This window comes from Adelges cooleyi, unplaced genomic scaffold, assembly GCF_023614345.1.
Source record: "Adelges cooleyi isolate 19-005CV unplaced genomic scaffold, UGA_ACOO_1.1 ACOO_flye_CR_arks_rails_tigmint_CR_PRNA_21, whole genome shotgun sequence".
In the NCBI taxonomy this organism is placed as follows: domain Eukaryota; kingdom Metazoa; phylum Arthropoda; class Insecta; order Hemiptera; family Adelgidae; genus Adelges; species Adelges cooleyi.
Window position 1 is genome coordinate 11,377,995 of NW_026095871.1, and position 15,286 is coordinate 11,393,280.

At 38.8% G+C, this 15,286-nt stretch overlaps 1 protein-coding gene across 1 annotated transcript in view; it reads right to left on the minus strand.

The window, feature by feature from the left end:
* The window catches only part of LOC126834505 (DNA N6-methyl adenine demethylase-like), a 36,340-nt gene that overhangs the window by 5,453 nt on the left and 15,601 nt on the right, over positions 1-15,286 (minus strand). The window contains exons 3-7 of the mRNA XM_050566468.1: positions 7,723-7,797; positions 999-1,133; positions 775-928; positions 338-687; positions 86-240 (exon numbers count right to left, since the gene is read on the minus strand). Coding sequence (XP_050422425.1) covers positions 86-240; positions 338-687; positions 775-928; positions 999-1,133; positions 7,723-7,797 — 869 coding nt within the window. The remainder of the gene's footprint in view (positions 1-85; positions 241-337; positions 688-774; positions 929-998; positions 1,134-7,722; positions 7,798-15,286) is intronic.

Genomic DNA, 15,286 nt, shown 5'->3' on the forward strand with positions numbered 1-15,286 from the left:
CAAATACATAATCTATAAGCTAAATATCTATAAATATGTAATAAAAAGTTAAATTAAAAAAAAAATCCTCGTCAAGTCGACTTACCCATTAGAGTTGTGTAAACTCTGTTGTGATTGGGGAGGTTGTTGAGGTGGGTACCCAGGTATCGCGTTTCCCGCACCGGATTGACTAAAGCTATTGTTCGTTACTTTGGCGGACGTATCGTTCGAGTCCATGTTTTGAGACGAAGGCTCTTGCCCCTGTAAATTTTTTAATCGTTAGTTAGCTGTTTTTAATTTTGTTTTTCGTTGATTGCAGTAATAATAGTTAATAACATCTATTATAATAATAACTCACGGTTTGGGATATATGGTTATAATTCGGCGTTCCGTTCACCGCGAATTCGGTTCTGCCCGGCGCTTCCAGATACTCGACGTTACCGTTGATGGTAGGTGCCACGCCGTTCATTAAGGAGCTGGTGGTAACTTGGGTGGGCTGTTGGGCAAACCCGTTGGTGACTTGAATAAAACCTGCCGTGGGAGTCTGCGCCGCACTCACTGTCTGGTATCCCGGCTGATTGTAGACGTTTGGCGGAGCATGAGTGGAATAATGCAATGTATTTGCCGGCGAATGGTATCGGATGTCTTCCAATTGAATTTGTTGGCTCACGTACTGGGGCTGAGGCGATTGAGTGACAGCCGTCCAACCTGTGCACCGAAAACAAACGGTTGGTTATTAAAAATATAATAGAATAACGAAGAAGGTTTTTTTTTTTGTTTTGCTCTTGTACTAACCCAACGCGTTACCGTCGGTCGAGTGCCACACAGTGGCCGGTGTTCCAAATCTGTTGTCTCTAAACGCAATACCGTTGGGATCGGATTCCATAATGCTCACCGGTTGGTTCCCGTAGAAACCGTTTCCAGCCGTAGTCAATACCGTCCCGGATAGCTACAGGAACAACAATAATTATTGGCGAAAACGAGTAATATACTATTTACAAGGGACGTTATGGACTTACCGAATTGTTGTGATGAGAATCGTTCATTACTACCGGCGAATTGGGAGCTCCGTTCAACGGTGTCGTCGGTCCGGGCGAAGGTTGCGGTGTGCTCGGATTTCCCGATATCGATCGATTCCCCTTGTTTCTGTACGCCTGTAACACAAACGAAAATAACATTTTTGTATTGCTACACGTATCCATACTATTTGAAAAAAAAAAAACGTAAACAGATTTGAACGTTGAAATAAAAAACACACCAAACGAAAACGGGAGTAAGGTTTATTTTTAGAGACTCGCAGTGGGCGTTGTGCGTTTGAGGTAGTGCCAAAATAAGTCGCATAACCGCAGCTTTGTACGGGGTATACGCTGTTTTTTTTCATTCTCCTCTCGCCGGACAAATAATATTATAATAGAAGGGATTTTGGGCCCGACCTAAGGCAATAGTGTTTCCGTTCGCACAGCCGAGGTCGTTTCATCCCGCCAAGCCCGGAAGGTCGTGCCGGCGGTATTATAAAAGGGAGGGAAACCGCTTTCCCTCGCCCGACAAGTGCCCGCCGCATCTATGAATGAAAACTCGCTGTCGTCCCATAGTGTCGTTTTTATCGGCGATTATCAATAGTAATAATTCAAGTCTACAGTGAGCCGTGTGTTACATTTTTATTCTGTCTGAAGTACACATAACAATATGCGGTAATCTAATCGCCTTAAACGACCGAAGATAACTACCGACGTTTGGACTCGCGTTTACATTAATAACGCCGAACACCGTTATTTATATCGAGCTAATCGCTTTTTATAATAATAACATATAACATAGTATTATACAGTATGTGTCTGAAAGACTGTCGCAGTAGTAAACATCGTATCGCCGCCAAAAGTGGCAGTTTTTAAAATATTGTCTCGAGAATTTTCAGTAATAATTATCGTTTCGAATGGCTGTGTTTGTTCCGGGTCGTACCGTATACTCTCTATTGAAGTATACATAACATACTTATTACCGAATAATAAAATATTCAGTCGAGTGTAATACTATCACAAATATGGTAGCAAAACACAACGGGACAAACATCAACAAGGCACATAATGTTATTATTATGTATAATCCTCGGGTAAAGGACTTGGGAACGTGACTACGTTTTTGTTAACCTCTCAGTAACTGTCAAAACGGTTTTAGTTTTTGGTTTTTTTTTTATGTAAAAAAAAACGCCCGTTCACACACACGTGCTATCGTGGAGAAACGCCGTCGGTAATGGGACGCGCGCATTAGCATATTTTTACCGATCGAGGTCACACTAAACAATAATTATTATCAAACACTACACTACTGTACTTATATTATATTATATAGTTGCAGGCCGATAACGTTGCACACTGTACTGAAATTAAAAAAAACGTTACCGCCTATGTATGTGTTATAATATTGTACACATATACGCAAGTACACGCGGCATGGTAAGTCGAAAATACCGTACTTAAACGGCAGACGTTTACGAGTGTTTTTTTTTTTTTTTTTAACAACCGTCCTTCATTATTTTATTAACATTATTGTTGTTATCATTAACGGCCGTTTTCTATGTAACAGCCGAGGTCTGCTCGGTTCTCCTACTACAACCGACGGATCGGCCGTCAAATTATTACTCGCCCACCCGCGCATTAATCATATACAAAATAGTATAAAAAAAAAAACATAATATTACACACTACGAGACGAGCACGTACGCCAGACGTGGAATAGCAGAACTCCGTAATAATAATACACTGATTTACACCTATATTTTTTTACCGCCACCGTCCAAAAGTTCAGAAAATACAATAATATAGTAAACGGTTTCAATCGATGAGTAAAAAAAAAAAAAAATAATTAGACGCGAGCCCGACGAAAACGCGCCATCGAGAAAATTGACTTTTCACTTGCAAGTCTTACGCGCACGAATCAAAGTAGAGTACGCTGATTTTTAGTAAAAAATAAATAAATAAAAAAGTAATTTACAACAGTTTACAGTAATTTAAAGTTATGGTTATTTTTCGTGTAGTATACAATTTAAGTCTCACCCGGTACGGTGTAATGTTTTAATTTGTATTATTGTTGTCCCGCTGGCAGTCGACCTGTTCGCCGGTTGTCCGATGTCGTCGGGTCACACGTCATGATGATGTCGTTTGGCGGTTTTTTTTTTGGCGATTTAATTGTAATACAAAAACTATTATACAATAATAACGAAATATATGAAAACGAACGCTGGCGGACGGGCACGGTCGATATCAGCGGAACACCGCGACTGGTATCATGCATCGACGAATGCCGCCCCTCCTCCTCCCCCGTGCCGACCGTGGAGTTGGCCGCCCGCCAGCCCACCGTTCCTCCAGACCTTCCAGCACGTACGCACGTCCAGCGGCGTGTTAAGCGCATGCCCTAGGGGGGATACGGCCCGTACAGTGTGGTCGCGGCCGCGGTAAGTATCGTGCCGCGCACACGGTAATAACCGTACGCGCGGCCGGCGGCCGAAGGAGGTGGTGGTGGTGGTGGTGGCGCGACGGCAGTAGTAGTAATAGTAGTAGTAGTAGCAGCAGCAGCAGTAACTGTTATCGTAGTACTGGAAGTGGGACAAGTAAAGTGGTAGTAATAATAGTAAAACTAATATAGGTATGACAGCTGTGGTAGTAGCAGTAGAAAAACTATTAGAAAAACATTACAGCAGTACGGTAGACCCCGTCCGCCCACGAGACTCTTCGCCACGTTACACTTGTCTAGGTCATGTCTCCCATGTAGCTCCCAAGTTTCCATTACCACCCGCCGTCGTTTTTGTCTCCCAAATCTCGCCCCCCTTTCCCTTTTCCTTCCACGCACAATCCCTCGAAAATGATGTACGTATAGTCGCCACGGCTAGATTATCCACATCTAATAATAACGACTATTAGATACGACTTATTCGAATAGTGCCCAACACCGAATCTAATGGAATTAAATTTAAAATCAACTGGACTGTGTAAATTAAACTAAAATGAAGATATAGTTGTATTAAAGTAAAATATTAGGTGTACAAAGTTGATAAAAAACAAAATATCTATCCCATCCTTTGCGATTAAATTATACTTATTATTTGACCAAGTGTACATCACATTAGCCTATAATTCGAAATGGACACAAATAAATGAACAAAATTAACACGACCAAACTTCAAAGTTTAACTGTTACGACTAATGCAATTTACACGGAAAACGGATTCGTCGATTAACTTTTATTATAAACGGCCGTCAAGCGATTTTTAACAACCTTACAATGGAAAATAAAATATATTTATTTTAAAATTGTTTTTCAGTCCGTTAACGTTAAATTTAAAACCGTATTCGACTGAATTATAATGAGAGCCATTAACGGCTAATGGTTTTCACAATGTAGCGCTAGCCTTCTGTTTTTCATAAACACTCATCATTGAGCATAATATTAATAATAATATATTGACTGTTGTAGTCACAATGTTGTTGACAATGATAAAATACTTAAAACCAATATTTAACAATAACCATTAACGAGATTATTAAATCCATTTGATTGTCTATTTTTTTTTTATTGTTATTATTTTTTTTTTACCGAACAACATTTCAACAATAATAAATAATACGTATCAGTTGGTAAAATAAATAAAAAAAAAAAAAAGTAATCAACCAATTATTACCGCGTTAGCTGAATGCCGACCATTGTGGATCTGTTGAAAAACGATTTTTGTTCTATAATAATTAACGACATTCAGTTCGCAACAATATCACAATGGAAGTCATTAAAAAATTATTATAGCCGAGTTTTAAAACGGCTACTAAAATACAACAATGGTTATAATTAGTTAGGCTTTACTAAAAAAACACCCGTGGTTCTCAAATAATAAAATAAGCTAATTGGCAATTGACCATTTTTTTGTTTACATGTATTTTGTGTTTGTATAACTAATATTTTTTTAACATATTTTATTTATTAGCAACATTTATTTAAACGCGTTATTTACTACATTCTGACCGAATACTCCAGCCGATATTTTTGCTAAAAAAAAAAAAGCGTTGAAGCCACCAAACGAAGTTGAGTACAAAATATTGTAATCTATTCCGAAACGTATAGAATAACCGGAAGTCGAGTTTACCGTTCGGTTTAATTACTTGTAACAATAGAAAACGATGGAATTCGATATTGAATATTTTGTCCTTATCAAGCTGAACCGGTGTCAGTTTTATTATGTCATCTCCGTACAGTGTTCCCTACAAATATGGCCTGTTCAAATTGTACAATAATATATTATAGTAAAAACAAATTTTCTACAAAAATTTAGTTCTGTAACAGTAGTGTCGAGACGTAATATTAATGTGTTTTGCATAAATTCGTACGATAAAGGTCAAATGAAATTTGTATTAAAACAAAAAGAAGTTCTTATTATTTTTTTTCGGATTAACAGCTATGGTAAATAATAATTCCTATGAGAGCGTCATCGTAGCATAGAATAATTGAAAACATTTTCAACCGTCGTTTATCATTTTTATTGTAATAAAAAAAAAAAACGTATATTTTTTTGGCACATCTAAAGATGAAAACCCGAGAGAAAAATGTAATAAAAATAAAAAATATGAAATTCCAAGCGTCTGACACGTTAGCGCGCGATTTTAAATTGTTCGTCGCCGGCGTTTTTTTTTTTATCTAAAGCTGTTTTTTATTCCATTAAATAAAATATTTCCAACGCTGAGAAACCACAGCCCGCCGACGCGTTCGTTTTAAGTCGATTAAAAAAATAAAAAATGATAATAATAATAATATAATAATCACTCCATCTACACTGATTATATTTTTAAGCTAGGTAGAATTTAAAAAAAAATGTAGTTTTAATAAAATTGGTATTTTTGCAATTATTATATAATTTCAAAGGTCTTATAACATTTTTGTAAAAATCATTAACATAAGTACCTGTGACACTGGACTCGTAATATCAGCTCTTAGGGATACATTTATTTTCTAACTCAATTACAACAAGTTTACTACTAATTTTTTAGGTTTCCATAGTTTTTTTACGGTTCAAAACAGAAAATCTAAACATTTCCTGCTCCCATCTAATTGGTACTAAGGTCACGTTAGTCCACAACCTCACTCAAATCCGTTCCTAGCCGTATTTTAGGGGGTTTTATGTCTGTCCTTTCATTTCCCATTGCCATCACTATACACCGCCATAACGAGTCCATAATAATATAACCACTTTCCTAGTGAAAAATCGACAAGAAAAACCATATTCTCACGTACTCGTCGTATGTGCAATGCCTAATTATTGTCCAATGTCTAATCGTCGTTGTGACCAAAAAATGTAGATGGGCTCTTTCGTGTGTTTATTATATTTTGGTGAGTCATCATTCGTCGCGCCGTTCAGACGGAACACTGTGCAAATTACGCGCGGGGGAGTGTGTTGGGTTGCTTACGTGGACCGAAAACGCGGCGTTCGTTATCGCGTTGCATACGTTCTATTATTGCTATTTATTATTTTCTGGTAAAAAAAAAAAAATCAATGGACAGCCCCGGTGGCGGCGGTGTTGCCAGACTCTAATACACAAGTCTTCTCCGGAGAAAAACTCGCACACGACCCGAGCGCGGCAAAGTGTTTGCCTTGTAGGTAATAAAAAACATTAAAAAATAAAGTCAACCCCTTTTTTAACCGGAACACGTTTCACCGACCACCCGCTTTTGCCGTTTGTTATTAGCGCAAGAGCTTATTTAATTATCGCACCGAACAAGCCGCGAGTAAGACCCGCGCCAATAGTATATATTTTTTTACCGGCCCGACGAGATTGCCAGCCCCCCCCCCCCCCGCCGTGCTATCCGGTCCCCTCTCCTTTTTTTTATAATAGAGTTTTACCGTGTAATTACCGTTGCCCCCCGAACACTCGCAGAAGCAATTATTATCGAAGAGGGGTGGAGTTGTGAAAAATTGGGTTTTTTCGGGGGCAGAAGGGGGGGGGGAATTGATCATATAATTGCTTACAAATCGACGCCCGAGGGGTCGTCTACGCAGAGTACACTACACGGAATATTATCATCGACGGTAATCGATTTGACGGAACATTCGACTCCCCGCCCCCCTGTCGCTAAAGCTTGCGGTGGGTGGTGCCATGGTTACGGCGCGGAGGGGAGGGCAATAATAATACGGTCTTGCCGCGGGCGGTACATTTACCACGCGGTCTGCGCGCTGTCCTACCTTACCTCCCCTGGCCCGTCGACAGCCGATTACTCTGTCTGCGGCCGCGTACCCGCCGCAACAGCAACAACAACAAAATGCCTTTATCCGCCGCCGCTCGCCGGGAAATCCCGCGGGCTGTCCGCAAAAGGCCTTAACCCTGAACCCGGTCCCACGCGGCCGCCGTGCCTACCCCAAGGTCGAGGTGTCGCACAGACCTGTCGATACGACCAAAGGCAAACTTAACCCGCCCAAAAGCCGTTTGCCGAGTGCCGTTCCCCTATAGTGTAGTTTTTGGTTTTACTAAAATTGTTGTTCCGTTGAAGGCCGTTGTTGTGTGTATGAAAACCGTCCGACGGTCGTAACTCGCACTTTGCCAACGACCGAGAACCAAAGCCAAGTCTTGTTTTTCGTATAATATGTGCGTTTGTGTCGCTCGTTAACGAGAACGCGAATTAAGAACGTCGAAAAAAAGTCATAATCTATGTAAGCTAAATAAATAATAAAGTAAAACGGCAAAAAAAAAAAAAAGACTTAAAACATACCGCTCGACTTCCTTTTCCGCGCCCTCTTCGGTTTTCCCCTCGAGGATAGGATTCGTTGGCCAGATAGAGGAGGTGCTGAAACAAATAGTTCATAAAATAAATAAATCAAATGAAAACAAATTAAAAAATCGTTTCGCATGAAAATAAAAACAATAATAATAATAATAATAAACAAAAGAAAACAATAAATATTCGGCGATTCCACAAATGTCACGAAATGGATTATACGCCATTTAACAAAAACATTGTTTAATATCGGTGCCGCTGTCGTCCTGATACTCCGCACCGTATATTTGCCCTTTTACACCCTTTATTTATCGCCTAATAACCCTAATAATAATTGTAATACGATTGCACTGGTGGACAATATGAGAAAACTATTACCCTTCGGACCGGACGACCGATATATTGGTAAGCGTTATGATGTTGTTATAACATTGTAATGTACAAAAGCACGTTGAAAAATCTCAACTCCAGCGTTGTTGTCGTACGCCGCCTTCGAACCTCCGTTTTAATATTATCTGCGGCCGACTCGGGTGGGGAGGTGCAAAAGTGATATGTTTCGAAAAAAAAAAATCTAATTTTGGACCGTTTCACGTGAGCCGTCTACAACACACAACACACGGTACATAAGGTCAACGCATATGCCAGTGTCTGGACCCGTGTGTATTATTATTATATAGGTAAATGTACGCGACGAACACACGTTACACTTATATGATATTATTATTATTATATATTATACATTTTATACATATAGCGCACACCGAAACGCGCGGTTAAACGTATATATATATATATATATTGACATCTGGCACCCATCTGCCACGTTATAATATTATTATATATACAGTATACACACGCTGGAGAAGAAAAATAAATAACAACGATAACTGGCTTACGGATCACGGTCGATTTCCGTTTTATTGGCCGAGCGCGACGACGCCCTTTACAGCTTTTTTTTTTTGCAACGGTCTCAAATCAAAATGCCAGCGTGAACTCCTCCTCCTCCTCCTCCTCCGCCTCTGCCCACATTGTTCGCGTTCATTATTACTCTCTTTTAATTCTTTTTTTTTTGTTCTCCCATTCTTTTTTTCATTTCCCAAATATACATACAATATATATATATATATATTTACATATTAATCGTGATTTACAGCCGCGGTCGGAGGGGACGAACGGCCGCGCGATAAGCGCTCGATACCGGAAAAGAGAAACCTCGTATCCGATATTGTAGTTTATGTATAATCTTTTTATTTCCAGTAATCAATGGCCGCCCCTCGCCAAAAGTTTCTTCGGATCTCGCATACAGTGATTTATGTGTTGTCCGCGTGCGGCGGCTGTCGTTCGGTGCGCGTGCGACTTAAGTCCGCCGTGATACTACATTAACGCCAAAAGTAAAAAAAAAAAAAAAAAAAAACATTATTCGCGCCCCTAATGTCTAATATATGTGTATAAAGATAAAACGAGATAATGTATTATTCATAGGTTGCGCTCTCTCGGCAGGAATTCTGTTCGTCTCGGTCTTTAATTCCGAACCAAGCTTCTACATAGTTTTAATTCTACAGCAAGAGTTGAACAAACATGTCCGTGTATATATTGATTTTTCAACATCAAAATGGAAAGGGAGAGTCAACAAATACATAGTATATAATATAAGCAACTGTTTATAAAAAACTGTATACTAATGTTATTACATATTTGCAATATCATTACACCTTTTGTCCCGAAAGAAACATATTTGAAAAACAAGTGACTATAAAATTTTAAAGTATACCTTTGAATCGTTATATTTTATTAAGTTATTATTTTTTAATTTTTTTTTTAGACATTTAAAATACTATTGTGTCTAGATAATGGACAAGTATAAAAATTATTAAAATACTCGTTTTGTTTAAAACAATTACAAATTGTAAACAATCGTCTCGTAATTAGTCATTATTGTAGACAAAATATATAATTGCATTATTATAATAAATAATACAGTTAATTACGAGGTAACAATTATAAGGATATTTTTTAAAAGTCATTTGTGTACTTTTACAAGAGAACAAAATAAAAATCATCAAGAATTTAAAAATTTGAAAACATTTAATGTGTTCTTATCAGAACGCTCATTAGGTATAGTTTTCTACGATATCTCTTTTGAGAATGGATGAAAAATTGTAAAACAAACTCGTTTAGAAAAAGGTTTCGTTGACAAATGTTGTACGTAAATTTCATTTTGAAAAAATATGTCACTCGCACTCTTTTCCATCATTTCTAAAGTAGTTCAATTTATGTTTGGCTCGCAGACATTATTATGTATTTGTGTCATAGATTGAATATTGTTGTCGTTTTTGGGGGATTTTTCATCAATCTGGGGAAAGGATTTATTATAAAATACAATATTCCTATTTATTATTTTTACAATATTTTATTGCATTGTTCTGTCGTGGCCGCAAAAGATTGATCGATCCAATGCACTGCCGCGGAGATGACGCGTTCGTTTGGCGGCTATGGCGCGTTCCGGAAAGGGGTGGCCGGACGGACGTAGAAGAACACGCTGATGAATCACGCGACGCACCGCGGCGGCTGGCGAGGAGGAGAGTCGCGGTCTAAAAATCAATACTTTACACGCACGCGGCCGTCCGTCTGTCCGCCGGGCTGGATGGTTAACCGGCCGGCCGGCCGACGCACCACGTGATGTCCGCCCACAACGACACACGCTGGCGACAAGCGTCGGCACCACGTGCGTGCCGCGCGGGGCTGCGCGTTTGCGCGCTGTCCGAGTGAACTTGAAAACGCGGCGTCAAGCGCGCGCGCGCACAAGCATGGCCGGCGGCCGCGGTGGGCGTTTCGGGCGGAAAACGCAAACAAGCCGCCGTGTCCTATCCAGGGGTTCTTACCCTTTAACCTTCCGCGCGCATTGTTTACACCGAATGTAAACACAGTGTTTATAAGAGCACCTTCTCCTGGCCCTCGCCACCCATTCCGTCACCGGACTCCACCCCTATGCCATGGAAACGTCCCATTAGGTTTCTCGCAAAACCTCTCACGTGCGAACGACGTTTTTTAGGTTAGATATTGGTTTTACAACGATGTGTTTCAATGTTTGTGTCTGGACCCAAGTATCTTATTTTTAGCTACTGGACCGATTTCTTCATGTAACAAGTCTATAGGCCAGAAATCGTATCCGAATGTTATTTTCAAGTTTTAATGTTTAGCATAAAACTACTGCACACTTATGTTTTTTTTTTTAATAGTCTAACTTCTTTTACCAAACATACGATTACAAATACACTCGTGTAAAGTTTTAAGATTTCCACCTGATGGTATTCAACTGTCGTGATTTCTGTTGATATTTGATTTTTTTGTCATGCATAATATGGGTGGCAAAAACGTTGTTATTTGAAATGAAATAAATAAATAAGATTAGTTCTGAGGTGATTGACCAAAAGTGATACTAAAAAGTAAATATTTTCCATATAGACTATACTCGGATGGTTATTGATTCCGTCGACGCGACTGTCTATAAACGTTGAAGTAACTATAATTCAATAACACAAAGCTCTGCAACCGCACAAACTCCCAATCAAGTGCGTTTCTTTTAAAAATTATAGCTTGCTTCACCAGCGGTAATTCGCACCGTGTAACGCACGACGAGCAGACAGAGCGAGCAGTATATTATTATTATTATTATTAACAGTGTTTTCGGACGAGCCTTTGCGCCCGTCACAAGCGTGTAAGTTCTGCGAAGGGGAAAAAAATCCGATTAACCGACCCTAAACCGTCGCTGTATTTTTCTCCTTATTAGATTTTACATTAACTCCCTCGCCGACGCCGGTATGACGTCATTTCGCCGGTCCGCGATGGCGGCGGCAATTTTCGTTATCTTGTACAGCAATACACTTAAACATAATATAACTGTAAAATTCGGATTAGCATCAAACACAAGACACTGACATCAGCTGCGCCGGTATGGATTATGTTTCTTTTAGAAAAATTTCAATTTCGCCCGTTAGAAATGGCGGGAAACACTTTGAATTTCCGTATAAATTGCATTATTAACGCTGGACCGACAAGCTGTGTTATTGTACAACAGACAGAGAGACGAACAGATAGCTAGAGAAGATAATAAGAGTGAGAGAGAGAGAGAGAGAGAGAACACTATGTATAAAATGAATTATTGTCAGACGCATCAGCGGCGACACACACACACACACAGACCAGAGTATGTACTAAAAACGTGTATGCAGCTGTTCATCATCGTTTTTCAGAGTACAGTGAGAGAGCGAGGACCACCTGGCCACCGCCGCCGCCGTTACAAGTACGCAGGCACCTCAAAGGTCTATATGGTTTTTATTATTATTATTTTTTTTTTTTTTATCCGTCGTGTGTAATTTTATACACACACGCGCGTGCGCGCGACAGCTATAATATTATAAGCCCAACGGTTTTTTTTCCGCGTTTGTTCTTGTCCATACATAATAAAGTGCACCTTTTCCCATCGACATCAAATACCGTTACAAAAATAATATATATATATATATAATAAAGATAGTACAAAATATATACATAAGCGTCGTATAGATAAATAAAATGTCGTTCGCGTGTAAATGAATCCGGTGAAGTTTCCAAGTAGGATCCAAATAATCGTGGCCTGTACCAAACGGGTTATTGTTTTTTTTTTTTTTTTTAATTATTGCCCTAAATACCCACCCCTTAACCAATTACAAGTGTCAACGATTTCCGAAGGGCGCTGAGTGCGCGCGCGATATCGACGAGGGGGTTGAACAGCGATTTTAGATTGTTTATCCCTGCACTATACCTTATGGCCCTTGCATATTATATTCGCCATGGATTACACACGTTATGCGGCGGCGGTGCACTGACTTTCGATTTTCTCCAAAGTAAGTAGTCGACCCCTGTACTTTTGGCGTCGGCAGAGGGGACTCTCACCTATTACTATTATATTTGTGTGTGTTTAAATAGGTGTTGCTCGAATGCGGTCAAAGGGGTTTAGATTTGCCCCTATACTATACATAATAATTATAACGCTTAATGTTTTAACCATAGACGTAATAAGATATGATCGAAGTCTGACTGCGGTGTACACCCTACAGAGCGCAAACAAATATTTTTACAAATTTAAAAATTACTTACATGCATTATTTTCAAAACATCAAACAAATACATTCTATACTCACAGGTAGGTTTCTATCTAACTTAATATTTAGAGATTACCCAATAAGACATTTTAGTAGCCTAGTTGGGAATAGGGTAAAAAATGCCGCTGTCGAGAACAACCGCAGTATGAGACTTGGCAATCTAAATGAAACTGGGAAAATCATCATTGACATTTTTGTCTGCGCGTGTTAATAGGCATATAGTTCTAAACTGTTTTCACAATATATTATTATTATCATCACTTAATGGTACAAGCGAACGGGACATCCGGCTTATGAGTCTCGGCGCCGTCGGTATACGCGTCATGTTCATAATATTTTTTGTCAATCTGTGACCATCTCGCTATACACACACACATATATATATTTATAGTAAGTAGTAATATACACAAATAGCCCATTACGCGATGCTAAAGAGGAAATGGTTTTGAAACGCAATTGAAAACAATTTTTTCCCCGACCACCGTACTTGTTTGAAAATACACTCAATATTAATAATTCTAAATAAAATTGACGCACTATATGTCGGCGGGATGAGCGTTTCGTTAAATCCGCTGGCATTCATTAGAGTAATGACAAATAGGGTCAACGATTCGGCGGAGACCGTTAAGAAGCCCTTCGTAGCTTAACCCCTTTCTTTTTTTTTTGGGCGTAAAGTCAAAATTACCGCAGGTAAGTGCCGTCTACTCGGCAAGGTATACATATACTATATGTGGGTAAATGGGTTGCACGAAACGATTGAAAAAAAATAAAAAAGAAGAAACCCGTGTCGGAGGTCATTAGCATATTATATATGGCGAACGGGTGAGAAAACCCGACTACATCTGTCTTTGTCGGCCTTCCCGGTATTCCTCAAACAAGCGAAAGGGGTGAATCTCTTTAAATATATATATATGTTTGTATTTAAAACGGTAAAGACATGAATGAAACTCACCGTAAAAACGTCATTATAATAATATATATATTGTTATATAATTTTTTTTTTTGAAGTCTCCGTTACATATACCTATATTATATATGATATTTATATAGTCACGTGAGAACGGGTTTATCGAAAATACGGTATAGTGTTCTTCTATAATAATTTATATATATCGTTGGATACGCTATACTATAATATTATGCGTGTGCCGAAAAAGTAGTATTACGTGTTTTGGCTGGATGAGTAATCAAAATTTAGGAAATCCTAGCCCGGGCGATTATCTTATTAAGTATACACAAACACTTTATGGGGAAGGTAGGTATTCTGTACCTTCACGTGGTCTTCCCTTCCTGTGAGTAGTGCTTTCAGAGTTTTCAAAGTTATCATACTATGATTTTCCAAAAAAATGCACCTAACGAAACCCGACAGCCAAACGTCCGAGGACCTCCTGGCTATATCGGCAAAAACAGACCTTTTAAGGGCTACTCCCCCCCCCTCACAATGTTGACAAACGCAAACTACACACTTTGTAACTTTATATAAAATATGTATATAACATACATGTTATCATAGAATCGGCTATAAGGACCGTATATTATTGTATAAGTCTTTGGGGATGCGAGCGGACATGCACATGTCCTGTGTACAGGAGATGGAAACCCAATACGGGGCGCCGCCTACGCACACAACGAGGTACATCCTTTTTCCTGTTTGCGTCCGCTTTTTTCTTTATATTCAGTGTCGGTTTTTGTAGTGGTTTTATATATACATATTATATATATATGAACGCGACCAGAAAAATAAGTAAAAAGGTCGACTACATAATATTATCTCGAGAGGATTTTATTATTATTATTCTTAGTAGGTTCCCACACGTAACAGAGTTGGCCTGCGTTATGATGAGAAAGTGAGTAAAAAATCACCAAAAACTTAGTATGTGAACTAATATACCTACTGTAATACCCCCAGTTAGACTTAACCATAGGTTAAGTAGTTAGTTTATGTATAGCAGATAAGCACTAGTATTTTGCGGCGCAAAGATCAAAGATATAAATCCAGATAATCAAAGATATATGTTTCGTAAAACGATATTCTATAAATTTATCCATCCGAGTAAAAAATAATTGAAAATAATTTTTAAATAATATTTTAATATCGTAACGAGTATAAACCCGTTATTATAATATTACACCGTGGACCTTTTGCGAATAATAGGTCTTCCAGAAGAAATCACATAATGATGATGATAAAAAATTGTAATGATATAATATCTTGGTTTCGGTGCGAATAGCCGTTTTCAAAACTAGTTTCTCGCAAACGAGTTTCGACTTGGATGTACGTTCAAAAGTCGGTTATATTGTATCGCGTTCATATTTAGGGTGGATGCGCTCGGCAAGTCATTATAAATGCGCACACGCTGAATAAATAGCGCACACGATAATATAACTGACGGCACACGTTCCCGCAACAAATG